The sequence below is a fragment of the Yarrowia lipolytica genome, chromosome 1F (assembly GCF_001761485.1).
Source record: "Yarrowia lipolytica chromosome 1F, complete sequence".
NCBI lineage: Eukaryota > Fungi > Ascomycota > Dipodascomycetes > Dipodascales > Yarrowia > Yarrowia lipolytica.
In genome coordinates, this window is record NC_090775.1 from 1,546,036 (window position 1) to 1,567,048 (window position 21,013).

General features: G+C 48.9%; 6 protein-coding genes across 6 annotated transcripts; 3 read left to right on the top strand and 3 right to left on the bottom strand.

Moving 5' to 3' along the window:
• Position 1: 1 nt before the first annotated feature.
• On the bottom strand, positions 2 to 721 carry YALI1_F15466g (uncharacterized protein; the record flags this gene model as incomplete). The annotated part of the gene is made up of 2 exons (XM_068283336.1): positions 2 to 653; positions 696 to 721. The coding sequence occupies 2 exons, from the start codon at positions 719 to 721 to the stop codon at positions 2 to 4; spliced, it is 678 nt and encodes a 225-aa protein (XP_068139437.1).
• Positions 722 to 1,708: 987 nt separating this feature from the next.
• Positions 1,709 to 2,479, top strand: YALI1_F15477g (uncharacterized protein; the record flags this gene model as incomplete). Its single annotated transcript, XM_505300.3, has 1 exon — positions 1,709 to 2,479. The coding sequence occupies one exon, from the start codon at positions 1,709 to 1,711 to the stop codon at positions 2,477 to 2,479; it is 771 nt and encodes a 256-aa protein (XP_505300.2).
• Positions 2,480 to 4,409: 1,930 nt separating this feature from the next.
• On the bottom strand, positions 4,410 to 5,759 carry YALI1_F15517g (uncharacterized protein; the record flags this gene model as incomplete). The annotated part of the gene is made up of 1 exon (XM_505301.3): positions 4,410 to 5,759. The coding sequence occupies one exon, from the start codon at positions 5,757 to 5,759 to the stop codon at positions 4,410 to 4,412; it is 1,350 nt and encodes a 449-aa protein (XP_505301.2).
• A 1,557-nt stretch (positions 5,760 to 7,316) lies between these two features.
• On the top strand, positions 7,317 to 9,237 carry YALI1_F15533g (uncharacterized protein; the record flags this gene model as incomplete). The annotated part of the gene is made up of 2 exons (XM_505302.4): positions 7,317 to 7,331; positions 8,404 to 9,237. The coding sequence occupies 2 exons, from the start codon at positions 7,317 to 7,319 to the stop codon at positions 9,235 to 9,237; spliced, it is 849 nt and encodes a 282-aa protein (XP_505302.2).
• A 1,622-nt stretch (positions 9,238 to 10,859) lies between these two features.
• On the top strand, positions 10,860 to 12,329 carry YALI1_F15568g (uncharacterized protein; the record flags this gene model as incomplete). Its single annotated transcript, XM_505303.3, has 1 exon — positions 10,860 to 12,329. The coding sequence occupies one exon, from the start codon at positions 10,860 to 10,862 to the stop codon at positions 12,327 to 12,329; it is 1,470 nt and encodes a 489-aa protein (XP_505303.2).
• Positions 12,330 to 15,850: 3,521 nt separating this feature from the next.
• YALI1_F15641g (uncharacterized protein) lies at positions 15,851 to 18,103 on the bottom strand (the record flags this gene model as incomplete). The annotated part of the gene is made up of 1 exon (XM_505304.3): positions 15,851 to 18,103. The coding sequence occupies one exon, from the start codon at positions 18,101 to 18,103 to the stop codon at positions 15,851 to 15,853; it is 2,253 nt and encodes a 750-aa protein (XP_505304.2).
• Between the last annotated feature and the right edge of the window lie 2,910 nt (positions 18,104 to 21,013).

Below are 21,013 nucleotides of genomic sequence, written 5' to 3' on the forward strand. Positions count from 1 at the left end.
TTTAATTGACTGAGCGACATTGTTGGTTGGTGTTTTGTTGATAGGCTGGAATTGTTAGTTGGTGTTTTGTTGATTGGTTGAAATTGTTAGTTGACGTTTTGTTGATATTACTAACGAAGCCGGTCTGAAATAGCCACGGAACAACGCTGGTGATCTGAAAGGGATAGACCAATTCACAAGTGCTGTGTCGCAGGTAGCAGCACTGATATTTGTCGAATAGAATAATGACTCTGTTCCAGGTTAGCGAAAACCATGTTAGCAGAGCTGTGAGACGTTCCTGGGGGCTTCTGGCCCCACAAAACTGCTTGCTCGTCTCAACGATAGAGTACGAACCGCCACAGTTGCACGAAATGTCCAATCGATTCAGCAGATCCGTTATCAGGTCAGACAGAGGTCGTTCTCGGGCCTCGTTAGCAGGCTCGAACTGGTCGTCGACCTTAGCCTGAATTCCTTGGTGAGTCAATGCTACACGTACTGGCTTGAACTCACTCTTGTCCCCGTTCTCGAAGGACTGAGGGGAAATGCCGACAGTTCTTGGCCTGGGTCTGTAGGTACAGGCTCCAGTGACTCGACGTTGTTCTGCTTGTCGGGCTCGGTGATTCGGGGGCTGACCCTCATTGTCTTGGTTGGCTCGCTCATATTCTGGAGCATTGCTCTCGGGGGTTCACCGGACCACTTTCGCTCAGCAAGAGTACCTCGCTCGAGGGAAGATCCACATCATTCGGGGCTTGAGACGTACTCGCAGTACTGCCTGGCAATGGGAATTGGAATGACTTGAGGTAACGATGGAGATTCAAAACAGAATCATGACTTCTGAAATGTCGACTTGAAGTGTCAGAAAGGTTTTCGGGAAATCTGAGTGTCAACTTGGGCTGAATGGTGGCCAGAGGGTGAGCTTCAGATCGTCACGTAAGTGGAGACCGTAGACCAAGTGACCAGGTCCATTGAACGGGTCTAATTGAGACACAGGACCACCAAGAACTCCAGTTACCGAACCGAGCACAATTTGAGCTACTCCAGAGGCGATTTCGGAGCGACTGCAATCGTGATCGTCTATTCGACTCGGGAAACGAGTATCGAATGATCGTAGGTACTTGGTACTTTTGGCAGATGGGGCCGAACATCAATGTGGCGTCATTGTGGGACTATTTTGCCACAAATTCGTCTTGTTGGCTCCGACAGCATTTCATTGTGGGTTATTTCATTTCTGCCACAGCTGTGTCAGTGATGTATTTGGACTTTTGGGGCTGTCACGAAGTTTGGAATTTGGGGCTGAAATAAAATATAAAGAGAATAAAAAAAAAATAAAATAAAATAAATAAATAGAATAAAACATAAGAACAAATATATATAAAATCAATAAATAAATAAATAAATAAAATAAATAAATAAATAAATAAATAAATAAAAAAATATATATATATAAATACAACAGGAAATGTTGGAACAGCTGGATGCTCACCGCAAATCGAATTCAACCAGTAAACACAACTTGTGGCCAAAAACAGCCGAAATGTCGTCGTCGTGTTTTTACCCCTATATAATGATTCTGTCTGATCTCTGGTCTTTCGTTTCTTGTCTGGTCTCTCATCTGTTTCAGCCCCAAAATGCCCGCGGACGAATATGTGTGAAGAGACGCAAGTGTGGATGAAAAATGGCCTGACAAGACCGTCGAAAGATATATATATATATATATATATATATATATATGGGTCGACTTCTCCCCAGATCTTTCCATCATCAGTTAACCCACTCACTACACCACAAGCACACCACGATGACCCGACTGAGATACGCCCGAAAAAACATCTTCCACTTCCGGGTGCTTGAGCACAAAAACAAGTCGCTGGCAGTGTGCTTTTCCGCCTCCGCCAATCTTCTTCCCGTTTCATATGTGGCTAACGATGAAGAGGTCGGGCTTTTTCTGGAGACTCATTTCAGCTTCTCCAAAGACACCACCGTGGTGATTGTTGACCGTGATACTGACAGAAAGTACTCGATCACGTCCAACCAGAAGCTGGTCAGCTCCCGACTGTCCCGAAACGTCCAATTGGTGGTCCCCTCGGTATTCCAATCCACCGGAGACAGCTACAAGAATCTCTCTTTTCCGTTTCAGGTTGCCCACAAGTACCTCCGGTCGGGCTATCCTCTCGCCAACGCCGTGGAGCATGGCCTTTGGGGCGCCAATTGCAAAAAGGCGTGGATTGGTATTGATCTAGACAACTTTGATGAGGAGCTGGACAGTATCCAAACCGCCTCTAAACCCCATCATTTTGTCCACCCGAACTACCACCCCACCCATTATCGATGTGACCACTACCACCCAGCAAACACCAAACTCGGGTTCCCTCCGGGTCTACATAAAGACACTCTGGAGTCTGCGTTTCTGACCCGGGAGGGCCAGGAGTACGAGTTCCGAACCGGCTGGGTGCCTGTCAAGGAGGTGGCCAGACTGGGTAAGCTCAGAGCGGGCTATTGAGTATGCCCACAGCCGGTTATTAGTGAAATAATCTCCTGGAGATTCTGCAGATCAAATCGGATGTACTGTACCCTAAAGTAGGACAAGTAGACGCAAACGGAATAAATTGAGCTCTAATCAAGTATTAAATCTCACTCTGTAGCCACTCAAACAACCTGATGAGCTCGTAGTATCTCTATATCGTCTCTGATATCCGTAACGAGCACTTCTGCGATAAGGAGGAGGAGAGATTGGTCAAAAGCAACCAAAGATGATTGGTCTCTAAGATTTAATGATATTTAGAGGAAAATATATACTATCGGTACCGGTAAATGATCGAGTCGCTGGGTTTTTTATAATGTCTAGGGGGTGCGTATGACACAATACCACTCAACTGGTGATTTCCCACTTCACAGCAGTCCCAGAAAGCGCAGAAACATATAAATGAGAGATATTTGATACCAAAATGATCGCATCGATGTAATTAATACGATGGTGAAGTATTCATATTTCTAGTTTGTATACTGCATGAGTATGATACAATAAAACATACTACTCCTATTACAATTATGACAGAACAATCCAATATGATGTCACATGGTAGTTATAGAAGCACAGATTGGCAGTATTGTTAGTCCTCCGGATTCTTCTCGTGATTTCCGTTAGTTGTCTCGATTTATGTCAGTTGTCTCGATTTATGTCAGTTGTCTCGTCCGCCAGTTGTCTCTTGATTTACTTCAGAACTGCTCGAATGTTCCTCAATTGTGGAAAACGAATTGATCAAGTTGATTATTTCGTAGCTGGTAAGTAATTGAGTAATATTTCCAAGTTTTTATTGTATTCTGAGGTGGTTTAGCTACAGCAGTTGGTACCACCCCATCATCAAATGGGACCATGAGTGAAGCAAGGGATAGAAGCAAGGGAAAGAAGCAGGGGAGTGAAACAGGCGTTTTGTGAAATGCCATAATCAATATTCTTGTAATTTCTGACTCTCTACTCTCATAACTCGACCGACTTGACTCCACTCCACTCCACTCCACTCCACTCTTGTTTTGCACCTCTGCGATCGACGAAGACCCTTGACAGCGACCAGGAATACAATCTAGCGAGTGTTACGCCGTCCTGAACCTCATCTAGGAAGACTTGACAAGACTATGGTGAACTAAACCAAGTCATTTGGGCTCTACTGCTATAACTACTCTCAATTATGGACACACAACTCACCAGATAGCCTCAGTAAAAGTCACACACAGAATCACACATGGTCAACTTATTTACATATATATAGTACCATTATACTCGGAAGATCAGGAGAAATCGAATGGTAGTAGTTTAAAGGCTCTATCATAACCGTGGCGTATGTTGTAACGAAAGCATGTCCCGAAAACATGTCCCCCACGTGCCCCCACCCGAGTTTCCGAGCCGCACGGTGGGGGAGGGGGAACAACTTTTGGATGATCTAGAGATGCGCAATTGTCAATCGATTTGCCAGCAATATCCAGAAATGACATGTCCTCATGTGTAAATGTCACGTGGTAAATATCCGTCACGTGAAGTACTCATGAGGCGAGTCTTGGCCAGGTCTATTCTCTATTCTGGTTGTCTCCTATGAGTGTTGAGGAGATCATTGTATCGCACGTACCTTGTGAGATTTGGTTTTACCGACGATGTGCAGTTATATCATCCAGTCTTTAAACGAGTGAGTTGAACTACATTGCAGTGTTCAGGTCTACGTTCAACTGAGGGCAGATGTCTTTTTATTCTCAATTGCGACTTGCTCTGTCTCAGGTACTCTGCCCAATCTCGCAACGCTCGATTGGTCTGTCGATGATATCATCAATTACTAACCCGTTGAGGGACTATATACTCTTAATAAATAATTAAGCTGGCACTAGCCAGATGCAGTTGATGCTTAAAGCGGGCTTAGAAGCAGACACTAGCGGTTAAGCGCTTAGTATCGGTAAATGTCGGCCTTGTAGGGACCCTCCTGGGCAATTCCCAGGTACTCGGCCTGAACGTCGGACAGCTTGGACAGCTTGACGCCAAGGTGGTCGAGATGAAGTCGGGCAACCTCCTCGTCGAGAATCTTGGGCAGCACGTGGACGCCGACCTCAAAGGGACCGGACTTGGCAAACTCAACGTGCTTCTTTCGGAACTCGTCATTCTTGGCGTTGAACAGAGCAATCTGGGCCAGAACCTGGTTAGTGAAAGAACAGGACATGACGAAAGAGGAGTGACCGGTGGCACAGCCAAGGTTGACCAGTCGGCCCTCAGCAAGGAGGATCACGTGTCGGCCGGAGGGCATCTCAAATCGGTCGACCTGGGGCTTGATGTTGACCACGTTCTTGGCGTTGGCCTTGAGCCAGGCAACGTCAATCTCGATATCGAAATGACCAATGTTGCACACAATGGCGTCGTTAGGCATCTGGGAGAAGTGCTCGCCAGTGATAATGTCTCGGCAACCGGTGGTGGTGACGAAGATCTGACCGACCTTGCAGGCCTCCTCCATGGGGAGAACCTGGTAGCCAGAAACAGAGGCCTGGAGGGCGTTGATGGGGTCAATCTCGGTAACAATGACTCGGGCACCGAAAGACTGAAGAGCCTGGGCGCAGCCCTTTCCGACATCTCCGAATCCGGCGACAACAGCGGTCTTACCGGCAATCATAACATCGGTGGCTCGCTTGATACCGTCGATCAGAGACTCTCGGCATCCGTACAGGTTATCAAACTTGGACTTGGTGACAGAGTCGTTGACGTTGATGGCGGGGACCTTGAGCTTGCCCTCCTTCATCATTCGGTAGAGATGGTGGACACCGGTGGTGGTCTCCTCGGACAGACCGAAACAGTCATCGAGCTGCTCGGGGTACTTCTCGTGAACCAGAGTGGTCAGATCTCCACCGTCGTCAAGAATCATGTTGAGCTTCTTGCCGTCCTTGAAGGCCTTGAGCTGCTGCTCAATGCACCAGTTGTACTCCTCCTCGGTCTCGCCCTTCCAGGCAAAGACGGGAACGCCGGCGGCGGCAATGGCGGCAGCGGCATGGTCCTGGGTGGAGAAAATGTTGCAGGAAGACCAGGTCACCTCGGCTCCAAGAGCAACCAGAGTCTCAATCAGAACGGCGGTCTGAATGGTCATGTGCAGACATCCGGCGATTCGGGCGCCCTTAAGAGGCTGGACAGCAGCATACTTCTCTCGAGTCTGCATCAGACCGGGCATTTCGTTCTCGGCGAGCTCGATCTCCTTTCGACCAAAAGCAGCAAGACCGATATCGGCAACCTTGTAGTTGGGGGGGGGGGCGGACATTTTCGGGGGGGTTGTAAAGTGGGGGTTTGTTGGGAAAATTCCTAAAGATCAAAAAGGAAAAAAATCAAAGAAAAAGAGAGCCCCAGCTGTCTATATATAATCTTTGGGATTTTAGTAGGTTTGAAAAAGTTTCAGACCGGGTAACCCACGTGGAGGAGCAGCGAAGCCGGCCCAAAATCGACGAGAAATGCTCCAATTGGAATTCCGGAAATTGGAATCGACTCCTGACACTGAATTGAATCCTTTTGTACGAAAAAATTGCAGAAAGAACATCACAAGCAGCCTTCTCCAACACCCCAACAAGTTCAGGACACGTTGATCTAATTCTCCACACAACTTTAATTGCACAGCTGATTTGGAACCGGGTGGAAGGTCACGGTGATCACGTGATGCAAAGGCGGAGGAGGGGGAATTTTTTTGTCCTATTGGGTCATATTACCGAAAAGGAGCGCAAAACCCGCCCAATTATTGAGTCACATGAGCCTGAATCAACAATCCCCCCAATTACCGCCCCCTTCCTCCCTCTCGTATGTCACATAGTTGCAGACGAGCTAAACGAGAATAACCAGACCCGGGTATGCACGTGCAAAAAAGGCGGGTTTGGGTAGGGTTGGGGGTTTTGTATTGGGATATTGAGGTTAGGGTATCCCGATTAGGACATTAAGGTTAGGGTAGCCCATTGGTGTTTCTGCAAAGATTGAGCCGCTTCTCTCCACAGAAAGCAGCCCGGGTTAGGGACCGGTTTTTACGATCACCGCTGGGTTAGGGTAAATCCGATGGGGAATTGAGTTTCTCGGTTTCCCATTAGAGTTTTGAACGGATGACTCAAATGAGTCATTTACCAACCAACCGACCTTGTGCGAATGAAGTAAGTTCGTCCAAGACTGGTTGTTTGGTGACTTGTTTTTGTGCGTCGCGTTTGTTGTGATTTTATCATTTTAGCTGGGTAATACTTGATCACGTGACTACATATGGCTAGTTCTGTTTTTTCCCATTGTTTTTTTGTCTTTTTTGACCGAGAAATGAGGGTTTTGGTATGGCACTAATCATCGTGTAATTGTAATTGATTATCGTGCAATTTGGAATTAGAGAATTTTTTTTGGCTTTGTGTTTGTGTTCCAATGTTTATAAAAGGTGGTGGTTTCCTCGGTTCCTTTTTTCGTCGTTTTCTCGTTCCACTTGTCCGCCATTCACCTGTTTTGTGGTTCTTTTGTGGTTGATTTGTGAGTTTTGTCCTTTGGTCCGTGGTTTTTTGAGACTCTTGGTTTGTGTTTTTGGAGTTGACAGGAGGTATTGAGAGGCATAGGAGGTGGTTAGGAGTTGGAGAAAAAATGGTTGAATTTTTCCACTTTGTTTCCACTTTTTTTTCACTTTTTTCCCACCTTTTATTTGATTTGATTTGATTTGATTTATTTTTTATCATTTTTTATTCATTTTATTTCCCTTTTCCCGGTCGCGGTAACCTTGACCTCCCTCCCACGGCCGGGTAAGTCGCGATAACCCGATCTGACCTTAAGACACATCTGCCGCCAAATCAAAGTTGCACTAGTCATTATCATGGGTCGACCGAGAGTGAGTATGGGCTAGGAGGCCGGCAAAGAGGTGTTTCGGGATGGCTCGGGGCTCCTTGGAACGGTTCGGGACGGCTTCAGAGGACAGGCTAGGAACGCCAGTGAGTGATGACCCATTTCAGATCAAGTCGGTTTTTGTGGTCCAAAGTCGCTCCCATTCTATCGGCGATAGTATCAACCGAAGCAGAATCGAGCTAGGAGCGCTGCGGGGTTGCGGCGGTCGTGTTGCGACGTTTTTGGCCGAGTTGCGGCGACTTTGTGATCAGGACGTTGCGATCTGGATGTGGTGGAGACGCCAGTGAGATGATGCACCAATGAGAAGCGGCTTATTGTTGTCGAACTTTTGCGACGATTTGCGGGCGACACTGAGTGCGATCACTTCTGTGTTTGTTCGCAGTTGTTGGGAATCGATCGCGATCGTTTCTGTCCATCTACTGTCACTACATTGCTGTCATTACTGCCATTACTCATTGACCTCGGTAACGCCTGAATCGTTGGCACAACTGTCCAACACGACATGGTGTCGGCCAACCGAACTAATTGGACGGCAGATCGGGTGTTGACAGATGCAGATTCTCGACGTCTCTTGTTCTGCCTACCGGAAAACCTCTGTTTGGGTCCTATTACCGAGGTGCTCGGGATGATGCATAAGTCATCGTCACATGCAGGCAGATGGTGTGAGGTTGTGGACACCGCGGTGAGGTGACCTAAATGCTTTGATGGTGATGGAAACTCATCGTGTTGTCATTACTATCGTCTATATTATCCTCTTGATCTGACAAAACTGTTGTTCTGGTCGTTTGAGACAAGAAACGATTATTCTGGCCATCTGTGTCACAACAGACGACTGTTCTGGTTTTATGTGACAAGAAACGATTGTTCCGACCACCTGTGCCATAAGGAGCGATAGTTCTGGCCATGTTATACTCTGATTTGATCTACTCTGGTCATCTGTATGGCACTCTGTCGACTTGATCCACTGTCCACGAACGTGACTTGTCACCGCGTCAACACATCACCGCATCACTTATCTATGACTGTCCCGGCACCTTTCGCTCCATATTCTAACCCAGCTTATCATCCTCATTCGACATGGAGAGTCGGAAGGCAATTGCGACAAGTCCGTCAACAGACACACATCCAACCACCGGATCAAGCTGACCGCCAACGGCGAGGAGCAGGCCCGGGACGCCGGCAAACGCCTCGCGGACATGGTCAATAAGGACGATACCCTTCTCTTCTACACATCGCCGTACCAACGGACCCGACAGACCACCCAGCTGATATGTGAGGGCATCGAGGAAAAGAACATCAGCTACAAGGTGCATGAAGAGCCGCGGTTGCGAGAGCAGGACTTCGGAAACTTCCAGGCGTCGGCGTCGGAGATGAACAAAATCTGGAACGACCGGTCCCAGTACGGTCACTTCTTCTACCGAATCCCCAACGGCGAGTCTGCTGCCGACGTGTATGACCGATGTGCTGGGTTCAACGAGACATTATTCCGCCAGTTCAACAGCGACAAGTTCCCCAGTGTGCTGGTGCTGGTGGCACACGGCATCTGGATCCGGGTGTTTCTCATGAAGTGGTACCGGTGGACGTACGAGAAGTTTGAGTCGCTGCGCAACCTGCGCCACTGCGAGTTCATCATAATGAAGCGCCCCGAACACACCCACAAGTTTGAGTTGCTCAACAAGATGGAGACGTGGCACGAGCTGGAGGCCGATGAGCGCAAGCAAGAGATTAAGAACTCGACCGAGGACTCCGAGGACGAGTGCATGCCCAACCCGGACGAAGACTGTCTGGTGTTGAAGGCTGTGCCGGAAAAGAGCGTCACCAGCCTAACCCAGCATGAGAAGGACATTCTCAAAAAGTACAAGGCTGCTCAACAGTTTCACAAGGAGGAATAATTGGTTGGGCGACACCTGTGCTTAAAGCTCGACCTGGCGGTGTCATCATGTACAGGTTAAACGGCGGAGACTAACGTTATATAGAAGGTATATGGCAGAATAGATTGATAAACGATGGGTATACGGCTGGTGAGAATGGCAAACGAATCAGGAGTCCGAGATCGATCCTGTGTCGTGGTCCATAACAATGGGCAAACGATGGGCGAGTAGTTGTAGGAAAGATGTGCTTGTAGTTGCTCATCATGCTCCAAGTACTGATGTAGTAGTCCAAATGGCTTTTTGCAGATGCTAAAGATGCAACAATTGCAGTGGACAGTCAACCCAGAATAGATTGATAAACGATGGGAAAACGGGATACTCTTGTGCTGCGGTTATTGGTTCGGAAAATGAAAAAAACTAGTCGTGGATGCTCTGTGAATATCGTGGCTATATCGGAACTCGAGAGGGCACTCTAGTAGATAGGTCTTTACTGATTTGGAGCGGATCTGGAAGAATATGAGCTATGGTGTGTTTTCAACTTGTAGATGACGTTTTGCTTGGATCTGGTGCCGTGCAGTCGGGCAAATTGAAGGTGTTCAGTTCTTGGAGTTGCCTTTTTAGGAGTACAGTATCTACAGTAGTGTCTGTCTAGTGTCTGGTGTCTACTGTAGTGAGTGCACTTTCAAGCCGTCTGTTTCAATTGAATGACATAGACCAGAGTCATGAGCATCAGAGATCGCTATATGGATATCTTTATTGGGTCGCTTCACATGTCTACGGTACTCTCCGCAGATGATTCAGTTACTCCCATTCCTATCCCCCATTCCTATCCCCCATCATTCGATTCACCCACCATGCCACCTCCGAGGTTATCCACTCTATACAGGGTTTGTTGAGACAGTCTGGGTCCGAGGTGGCTACACCTTCTTTGTACTGAGCCCAAGTGGAATTTTAGCCGCTATGTTTGCTCCGTTTGGTAGCTTGGTGATATTGTAATCGTTAGAGCCATATCCGAGTAACTGCAACTACTCGTACCGCACCCATTGCCGCCTGTTATCGCGAACTTCGTCTCCGACAAAATAACATTTGATTGGGGGTCGCTCTGGTCATATATTGCAGCTACACTGTTTCATATCAGCGCCGTTTCATGTCCTACAGTGGACCTCCACCGTACCGATAATCTTGCATAGCCGAGTAAATAGATCGACTTTCTGGATTGGTGGGGGGAGGGGGGGGTTGCGGGTGGGTGCGGGTGATGCCGGGTGAAATGCAAGCGGGCTCGAAAGGGGGGTAATTGGGGCCCGAAAGTCGCCCCAAAGGCGGCTTTTTTCTCGTCAATCGGCTTCGAAACCTTGGAGAGTCGTCGCCCCATCGTTAGGTGCATCCTTCTCCACTTGTCGGGGTGGGCGTTGCTCTATAGATGCATAGTGCACGTTGATTAGGTTGCGGTGATAAATCTGGGACGAAATTGGGGACGTATTTCGGATGTTTTTCGGACGGTTTTCGGGACGAATTTGCAGACGAATTTTGGTGAAAAACAATGTATACTCTAATCAAATTCGCTTGCAACTTCTCCCACATGTCTAGCCCCCTTAGATCCCATTCTAACGAAGACCCTCTCACCCCCCCCCCCCCCTTAAGATATGGCAGTTACACACTTCACACCTCTCAACTCTATCCAAGGGTTTATATACCCTCGGTTTGGGTCCCTGAAAACGGCCAGATTCGCCTCGTTTGCAATGAAAACCGCAGCCATTCTCTCCTGTCTCGGTCTGGTGGTCGCCTCGGCCATTCCGGACTTCACCACGTCGTCCCAGTTCCCCACAAAACGACTGTCTGCCCGATCGGTGCCCGGAGACCTCGGTCTGGACGATGTCCAGCAATACACCGGCTATCTGACCGCCAATGAGACCGGCGAACACTTTTTCTACTGGACCGTCGAGTCACGTAACGACCCGTCCAAAGACCCCGTCATTCTGTGGCTCCAGGGAGGCCCCGGATGCTCCTCAATGACGGGCTTGCTGTACGAGAACGGACCGTCGTTCATCGATAATGCCACCCTCACGCCCATCCACAACCCCCATTCGTGGAACAACAACGCCACCGTCGTCTATCTGGACCAGCCAGTGGACTCGGGCTTCTCCTGGGGCCAGACCAACAACACCGACACCTCGGCCAAGGGCGCCAAGGAGGTGTATGCGTTCCTCGAGCTCTTTTTCCAGCGATTCCCCCAGTATCCCAAGACTCTCCACGTTGCCGGCGAGTCCTACGCGGGCCACTACATTCCCTCTGTGGGCGCTGAGATTCTACGTCACCCAGAACGGTCTTTTGACCTCAAGTCTGTCGTCATTGGTAACGGACTGGTCGACGTGTTGCAACAGTACAAGGAATACCAACCAATGTTCTGCGGCGGCGGCGGAGTGCCCGCGGTCGTCGGTCCCGAGGTCTGTGATCATCTGGACGACACTCTGGCCGCCTGCAACAAGCTGGTGGAAACTTGCTACAACAACGTCACCAGCGCCAACTGCGTGCCTGTGGGCGGCGAGCTCTGCTCAAACCTGACTCTGCCGTTTTACAACGAGACCCTCAACATCAATCCCTACGACATTACCAAAAAGTGCGAGCCTGCGCTGGACAATGGCTGCTACAACGAATCGGACGGCATGACGCGATGGCTCGAGCTTCCGCGGGTGCTGACCGCCATTGGAGCCGAACATGCCTGGAACGGATGCTCCGACAATGTGTCCGACCTCTTTTACTCCACCGGAGACCCCTTCCGACCCGCCCAGCGAGATGTGACGTTTATGTTGCAGCACGGGCTCCCGGTGCTTATCTACGCCGGAGCCCACGACATTATCTGTAACTGGCTGGGCCAGCGGGCCTGGACTGACGCTCTTCCGTGGCACGGACACTTCAAGTTCCGACTCAAAAAGCTCCGGCCCTGGCATGTGGATGGCAAGGTCGCGGGAGCGGTCAAGAGTCACGCGGGATTCACGTTTCTGCGGATCGAAGACGCGGGTCATATGGTTCCTCATGATCAGCCCAAGCCGGCTTTGGAGATGATTAATCGGTGGATTAGTGGTGATTATTGGTTGGTTGGAGAGAAGCATTAATACGAGGGGTTGTAACTCTGAGCCGGTGTGGTTTGTACTTACTACGAACTCCTGACTCGAGTTGTGGGGTTTGAGAGCGTTTCAGCTTAACCACAAACTGCTTACTCACCACTCGCCAAATTGCTTACCCACCACTCGCCAATTGCTTACTCACCACCTGCCAATTGCTTACTCACCAACTACCGATTACTCACTCACCGACTACCAATTGCTTACTCACCACTCGCACCACCAACCACCAACTACTCCTTTCTATTCTCTTCTGTCAACCATCCTGGAGATGGACTTTGAACACGTTCAAATATTTACTTATTCTACTTTTCTATACTTCTCTACACTTCTACACTTTTTCGCTTCCTGAAGTACTTACTAATAAGTATTTGACCCTTTACTACGGAATGAAAATGACAAAGTACCTGTCTAGACCAGTGCTTGGTGACTGTATTTACAACTAATGTACTCACAACTGATTGTGTTCACAACTGATTGTGTGCCTGTCTATTACGAGTTGTAATGGTCCTTCAGCATAGAGGTCAAGTGTTTGTTAAAAGATGAAATGAACATTCAGTTACAAGTAGTTAAGTACGACTGTACGGGTCACTATTTCGATGATGAGACCAACTCTACCCATACAGTTGACGTGCTTGTCTTATTGCCACATTCAAGTATTCATGCCATCATAGTAATACAAACTCCAGCCATAAACAACTGGAACTGGTATCTTCCTTCATCTGATGGTATCGCTGAGATATCTCTGCTTAATAATCACATTCCAGCGCCCGGACACCACGTGACCGACTCCAACCATCACGTGACTTCAATATTCCAGCTGGGCCGGCATTGGATAGTTGCTTGCGTCGAAAAGTTGATTGCAACTGCATATGGAATGGTGATCCCCCTTTCCGAAGTACAATATTGTACAGAGTAACAGAGCGGAGTATGGACACGATAAACTCATCCGGCAGAAGCCCCATCAAGGGGTACCATCGAACCAATCTGATCTGGCACCATCGAACTGTCCAATCTAACCCTCAGACACTATCGAACTGCTCTTCCCCGAACTACCCTTCTTCCGAACTACCCTTCTTCCGAACTTCTCTTCCACCGAACTTCTCTTCCACCGAACTACTCTTCCACCGAACTACTCTTCCATCACCAAACCAACCTGGTCCATAACTGTTTGTTGATAATAGTTAGCTGGTAAGAAACCAGGGCATCTGATCACAGGCTCAGATCCTCATGTGTTAAAGCTCTCAAGACAAAACTGAGCAAGGTCTACGAGATGAAAGACTGGGTGAGGTGAAGAAATTTCTAAACATGCTTGTGGGGAGGGATGGCAAGAGTGGATCTTTTGCTCATGGTCCTCTCACTCGAGTACTGACGAAGAACTATGGGCTAGAAGAGTCTGCTGCCTTAAGATGGATGCGACTGAAGGTTGACTGTTCAGCAGAGCAGTTAAATGGCTGTATGCAGTTTCAGTATGTACTGTACTGTACTGTATATACTGTACGGTGTGGTACTAGGGCCAGAAGGACTTCGGACAGAGGAGTTCTTGAGCATGCGCTTCCAGGATGGGTAGTCGAGACGAAGTCATTAGGGGTTGTCCAGGATGAGCGACGGACATTACAAATGTCGTTGAGACTTGTCCTCGAGGGCTGTAAGTCGCAGTAATCTTTGCGCTCTCATCAGTAGAAGTGTAGATACCAGTACCATCATCTTTGAGCTTCATGTGGATCCACGAAGAGTGAGGCGCGGTTCTCTCTATTCGGCTCTAGTTATAAGGACCTCATGAAGGACATGATATGAGTGAACTCGAGAACATTATATATGGGGGTGGTAGCTTTGGTAATGGTATCTTTACGGTAACTCGTGATCACATATTGCATCGTTCTCACATTGTCCTAGACTATCTAGACTTTGATCACCAAACTCCTCGTATAACCGGAACAACAAATGTCCGGTTTCCCGTTGCCGCCGTCTCTTTTCAAACTGTTTTTTGCTGATCTTTGAGTAGTCCTGAGAGACCAACTTGCCAGGTTCCATGCTGGAGAACCAATGTAACCATGCCCACCTGGATAAGCCTGCCAATGTCAAGATAAGCCCACCAATGCCAAGAGTCGACGTCTGGCTTGGCGCACTAGGGCTGTTGGTCTGTCTTTGCGAGTGGGTATGTACAAGTGTGGTGCCGGTAGTGTCGATCCCTGGAGCGACGGACGGAAAGGGTGCGAGTAGTGAGACATGGTGATTGATGAGATTTAGTCAGGTATGATCGGAGAAGTCGGCACTCAAATTGATGGAATTAATGGAATTAATGTGATTTAGGGATTTGGAGATCGATCAACCCATGATATCGCCAATTGAATCCCAAATCGAATTCCAAATCGAATCACCAATATCAACTCGCCAATATCAACTCGCCACTGCCAATATCAACTCGCCACTGTCCACGTTCAATCGCTAGCCCGTTCTCTTGTCCCATCGGACTCCTACCATTAGACTCCGTTTCGGCGGCTTTTTTTTGATTGATAATTTTTAAACTCCTTTTTAAACTCAGGTTTAAAGTTCCACCTCCTACAGAAAATAAGGTTCTAGCGAGGTACAGGATTTTTGACTTTGTGTTTGACTTTTTGACTTTCCGACATTTTTGACTTTTTTCGTTTCTTTGGACGAATGCGATATTATAATGGATATTGTAGCAGTGCGAAAGAAGGGAAAGATACGGCTTGTAGACGATTTCTGAACGCGAAAGATGGAAAGACGGAAATTTGGGTTGCCATGAAAACAAGAGGGCGATCGGGCGGTCGGAAAATTCGGAGCAGCACAAATGTCGCGTCCTTTTGTCACCTTTTGGTCACCTTTTTTAGTCACCTTTTTCGTTAGTTCTCCACAAATTTCAGCCTTGTAGTTGAGGGTTCAATTAATAGGGTTACAGCAAGAATGGAGGAAAAACGGATGATGAAATGGATGTTAGAGTGGACGATAGAGTGGATGAAATGGATCGAAATTCATGCTGGAGATTTGAATGGAGTTTCTCAACATCTGTGCAAAATTAATGTCCAATCAGAGCAGTTTCAGACAGTTTTTGAATGACCCTCTTGAGCCGAGGCCAAACCTTGGACGAGTATAGTATGATGATATGATAACTGAAGATTTATGATAACTGGGGATTTATGATAGCTGGGGATTTATGATATTTGAGCTTGTGTCGCAGATGAGACGTGTGGTATTCTTGGACTGAATTCAAGTCTACTGGGTTCAGTAGGAGTACCGCTATCTGGGGGAGTTCTTGCAGCATTGGACCACTGGACCACTTGGAGTGCTTGAAGTGCTTGGACAACTGGACTACTGGACTACTTGCCCACTTCTTGTGCACTGGAGCAGTGGCTCACAACACTCACCCTACTCACACAGTATCATAAATTAATGTATTCATCGTAACTCGTAATTTTACTGTGATCTGAACCAGTCAGACCAATCTGTCTACACCGTCTATATAGTGCCTCCAACAGAGCTCACTCTCTTTACCATCCAAAGGCCTCCTCGTAATAGTCCACTCGGCCGTTAATAACGAGACCCATCTCGGCAGAAACCACTCCTCGCAGAGCGTCGACCATGGTGGCCGGACCGCAGCCCAGAACCGCCACGGAGCCCTCAGCCTCGGTGAAGGTGGCGGTGACCACCTCGGTGAGAACGGGTCGTTTGCCCATGTTGACCAGAGATGCGTAGAGAGGCATTTTGCCCTGAGAACCGGGCACAGGCACCTGCTTGGGGGGATGCTGAATGCCCTTCTCAAGCACCTCTTCGGCCAGGTCGGGGTTGTGTTGATGCAGATGGAGATGGTGGTCCTTTTTGGCCCGCATCACGTCCTTGTCGGCCTCGGCGTTACCCAGATCCTCCTGCGAGTTACCCGAATCGGACTCCTCCTCCTCAATCTTGTCGTTGAAAGAGCCCTTCTCCTCCACTGGAGACGACAGATAGGTAGTGTCTCCGTGGGTCTGCGACACGTAGAGCTCGAGCTGCACGTGTCCGTCCTCCACCAGCTTCTCCAGCCGGTCCGCCATGAGCTCCAGATGAGTAATGTCTCGCACGGTCCACATGAGCTTGACCTTGGCGGGGATGTTTCGGGCGACGATATCTTCGGCGTAGGGGATGACGGCAGTGATTCCAATGCCGCCAGCCACCAGCAGAACGTTGTCGTACAGATCCACGGGTTGGGTGTGGCCGTAGACTCCGTCAATCAGCATCTTCATGTTGGTGTTGCCCTTGGCGATACTCTTGGTGAGTCGTCGAGTCATGCCACCTCTAGCCCGGGCCATGAGCTGAAACGAGCCGTTCTCCGAGGTCATGACTGAAAAGGGATGCGACTCCAACAGACCCATTCGGAAAATGTGGATGAACACGTACTGACCGGGCTTGACAGTCCATCGGCAGGGGGTGTTGATGTCCATCTTGACAACGTCGGAGTCGACCAGCGACATCTGGGCCTCGGTCATAAACACGCTGGAGGACCGGAACCATCGGATGTTAATCCACAGCACCCGCAGTGCCCGAATGAGCCAGTCGGCGGCCCACAGGCCAAAGGCAACATAGACGGGCTCCATGTACTCCAGAGTGGACAGATGGTCGTAGGTGAAGTAGAGAGCGACAATGGCGGCTCCAATGTGGAAAAAGAGAAAGGCCTCGTACCACTTGTGTCGAAACAGACCCGACAGAATCAGACACGCCATGGCCACGGCGGCAACCACGCCTCCCTTGAAGTAGACCTTTACCCATAGATTGGGCCGGATTCCGCCGCTTTTGGCGCCGTCAAACATGTGGTAACACGAGGCGTGAACAATGATCTGAAGATAGGTCACTCGGGCAACCGCTCGATGGAAACACTGGTAGGTAGAGAAGGACCAGCCCGTCAACCACATGAGAAAGTTGTTTCTGAGCGCAAACAGCACGAGCATGGGCAATTGGACCGTGACCTGGATTCCCGCCCGGTCGGCAACGTACTTGAGCAGCTGTTGTCTCTGGGAGCCGAACCGGGCACTTTCGGGATGCACCACTTCGTATCGGGTTGCCAACAGAATGACGGAGCAGGCAAAGTAGAAGAAAATGACAATTGTTTCCCATCGGGTAGGGATGGACATTTCAATGCCGTAGAAGTTGATTCGCTGCATGTGTCTGAATCCGTAGAGAGCGGGCATTTCAATATGACGTTGGTAGGCCCGAACCAGAGCGTTGGGACGCTTCAAAACAGACCGGTTGGCCGATCGCTTCCAGGTGAACCATCGGAAGAGGTTGAGAACCATACAACCAAACGCCAAAAACAGCCAGTAGCCTGTCAGAAAGCCGCCGGTCCATAGACCCGTGTCCTTGTTCTGCATCGACACCTTGGACGACTTGTACATGTGCTGGTAGGCCTTGGGCATGAAGACGACGGGGTGCTCGATGGGCTTTTTAGGCTTGGCCTTGGTGGAGTCGAGCGGTTCGTCCGACTCAGTCACAGCCAGGGCCTTGCTGTAAGAAAGGACCTTGGCCTTCTTACATTTGGACACAATGAACTTGTCGTAGATCTCTTCTTTCCACTCGTCCCGCACGTTTTCGTCCACGGTGATGGCCACGGAGGCGGGGAAAAGCTCCTGCTTGCACGCGCATTTGAGATCTTCGCAGTCACCCCAGAGAGTGTAGCTCTTGAGAAGTCGCGACAGAGTCTCGACCTCCATATCCTTGGGCGACTTCATGGCCAGTGCCACTCCGGCGGCCAGAAGCAGTTTGGAGAGTTGCATTGGAGATTAGCGAGATTTGCGAGATTTGCCAATTGATAGATTGATTAGATGGCGGCAGATGGGTCCGATATATATACACATTGTGTTTCTGTGTGTGATTTACCGTGTCAAAAAGATATCTGAAAGATCTGAAAAAACAAGCCTTTTGCCTTTTTCTTTGTCTACATTCTTTGTATGCACTTTGCTGCACGGTGGGAGAAGGTTGGTGGAGACCCGACAATGCACTAAGAAAATGGTGGGTGGGGTGTTTTGGGGATTTTGGGGGGATTTTGGGGGGATTTTGGGAGGAGTTTAAGCCCGTGAGTTGTTGATTTCCCCCTTTTTATCACTTTCTTCCGCTTTTCTGCGACGTTTTGGGCCATGATTGGCTTTCGCAGCTCCAAGCCAGTCCGGGTCTTGGATTCGGTGGGTTCCACTTTGCCGTCTGCTTGGCAACGCGGGTGCGTTCGTTTTTTTTGTCTTTTGTTTCTCTGTGGTTTGTTAGTGGTTGGTCAGTCGCTTGTTAGTGGTTTCTCATCCTTTCAGTCACTGGTTTCTCACTGGTTTGGCACTAGTTTCTATCACCGGTTTCTCATTGATCTATCACTCCTAGTAACAGCTTTTCGGTCAATTTCTCGGTTCTCTCAGTCTCTCAGTCGGTCCAACCCAATTGAACATGCACGCCAAACTTTTCTCCCTCCAGCCCACTGATCCTTTTGATTTGGCGACGACGAGATTGATTGGCAAGATGTTGATTGATTAATTTGAGTTGAAACAAGCACCAAACCTTCGGCAAAAGGCAGATGAAAAAACGGAGCAGGGAATGGAGACAGACTGGCGTAGAGGTAAAAGGAGGCAGAAGAGGCAGAAGAGGCAGAAGAGGCAGAAGAGGCAGAAGAGGCAGAAGAGGCAGAAGAGGCAGAAGAGGCAGAAGAGACTCAAAAGGAGCAATAGCACACCATTGACATGGCGAAGCAACTCTTGTCTAGGGTTGGCGACAATCACGAAACAGTTCTCTCAACTCCTTAGCTCTATCACCAGCCACTATCGCCTGTCCCTCGCTCCCACACCACACGAAAACTTCTGACCTCTGACTTATTTGTAACATGTTTGCTTTTGCCAAACCTAGCGCCGTGACTCGCTGACGTTGCCGATTTGCAGAATAAAGACTGACTCAAAGACGCAAATAAGCGGTGTCGTGCGACCGTGAAAGGGTGACCCTGCCAACTCAAACCAAGGTAGGGGGTCGAGCTCGGAGACAAGAGTCGACGAGAATCGGGGGGCGAAAAAACCAGGGAAAACGGAACCCATAAAACCGGGGAAAACGCCACGGAATCCTCGCCGGGCTTGTGCAACCGCCAAATTGACCGCCGCCAAGAAAAGGGATCCGCATGCAGACCGAGACATGGGCATGGCGAACTTTGTAGTGGAACCAAGAAGAAGAAAAAACAACCAGCGGTGCATCAATCTTCTTTTTATCACATTGGTAGATCATAGAGTTGGGGTGTAGCAACCGGGAGATTGATTTGATTGTGGTGATAAAGGGATGTAGAAGATGTTGTGGGAGATGAAGTTGATCAAGTTGTGATTGATTATTTTAAAGACTGATTCTTTTGATTGGTTTTACCTTCAACTACAAGTCAACTGCAGCTCAACCACCATCTCCACAACCACCAACCTCCAACCCACGATGCAACATGCACGTACTAGGCCCGTACCGTGCCGTACCACTGGACATCGATCCACTTTTCGATTGGTGTCTCAGCTGGCAACCGTGACTAATGATTATTGGCAACACGATCCGAGGGTCTCACTCCGAAGGACGAATACGGCAGCCTAGTGATGTTAGTGACGTTAGTGACGTTAGTGACGTTCAGTGGCGTGACAAGATGTCAAATCAGAGAAACATGTGTCACTGACACAGATCCGGGTCGTGGCCGACCGTGGCCGACCGTGGCCGACGAAAAGCTTTCTAATCAATCGGCACATTCCATCAGATTGAGACCTGCAGAGACTGTATTGCTTCGTCCAGAACCCGGATAACGGCATGCGCCCTGGATAAAAAGACAAGCACCATGAGTCGGATATGTCGGAGGTCGGAGGTCGGATATTGACATGACATTGGTTCATTGGCATTGGCTCATTGGCTCATTGGCTCGGCTCGCTCTGACAGCCAGCCTCTCTACAGTGCTCTGACACCTTCCCAACGTCCAGCCTTACAATGCCATCAGATAAGCCCAAGACGACCAAACGAGTATCGCAGCCGGTTTTCGTTGGTTTTTTCTTTCGCAGACGCACCCCGGCCTCCTGAACAGTTGCATCAAAGCCCGCGCCCGCAACGCCCGTCCCTTGGTTGGCTGCATTGACTCGTGCCAAGATCCTACCAAGGAGGAGCTACTGTACGTGCACAAGTAGTGCATGTTCAGCCGTGCAATTGAAGAGCAACGTGGAGATGGAGTGATTTGATGGCGAAGGTGAGCTCTTCCGTCCTTTTTTTTCGTCCCATTTCACCAGGTACAAGTATTGTCTTGTATATCTCATACAAGTATTGTCTTGTAGATCTCACTTCGACTGTTTCTGGTCTTCTCTTTGCCTTTGGTGCCTTCTCAGCCAATATCAAAAAAGAAAATGTCACAAATGTCAAATGTTTCAGCAGATGAAGGACAAGCGTATCTCTTCTACACTATGTAGACTCGGCCAAGTACAAAAGTTGGTCAATCACTCGTGCCTCAATGGCTTATCTGCCCTTGCTGCAAACAAAGACTACAAACTACACTAAAAGTGCCAATCAGACCCGCCAAGAGGACCCAGGGGTCCATCCAAACGGACTCGTGCTTCCTTGTCCCCAGTACTCACACTCAGCTTAGTATTAGTTTTATTTTTTCTCTTGTGGTATCATTGTACCGTGAATGCCCAAGACTATACTCAAAC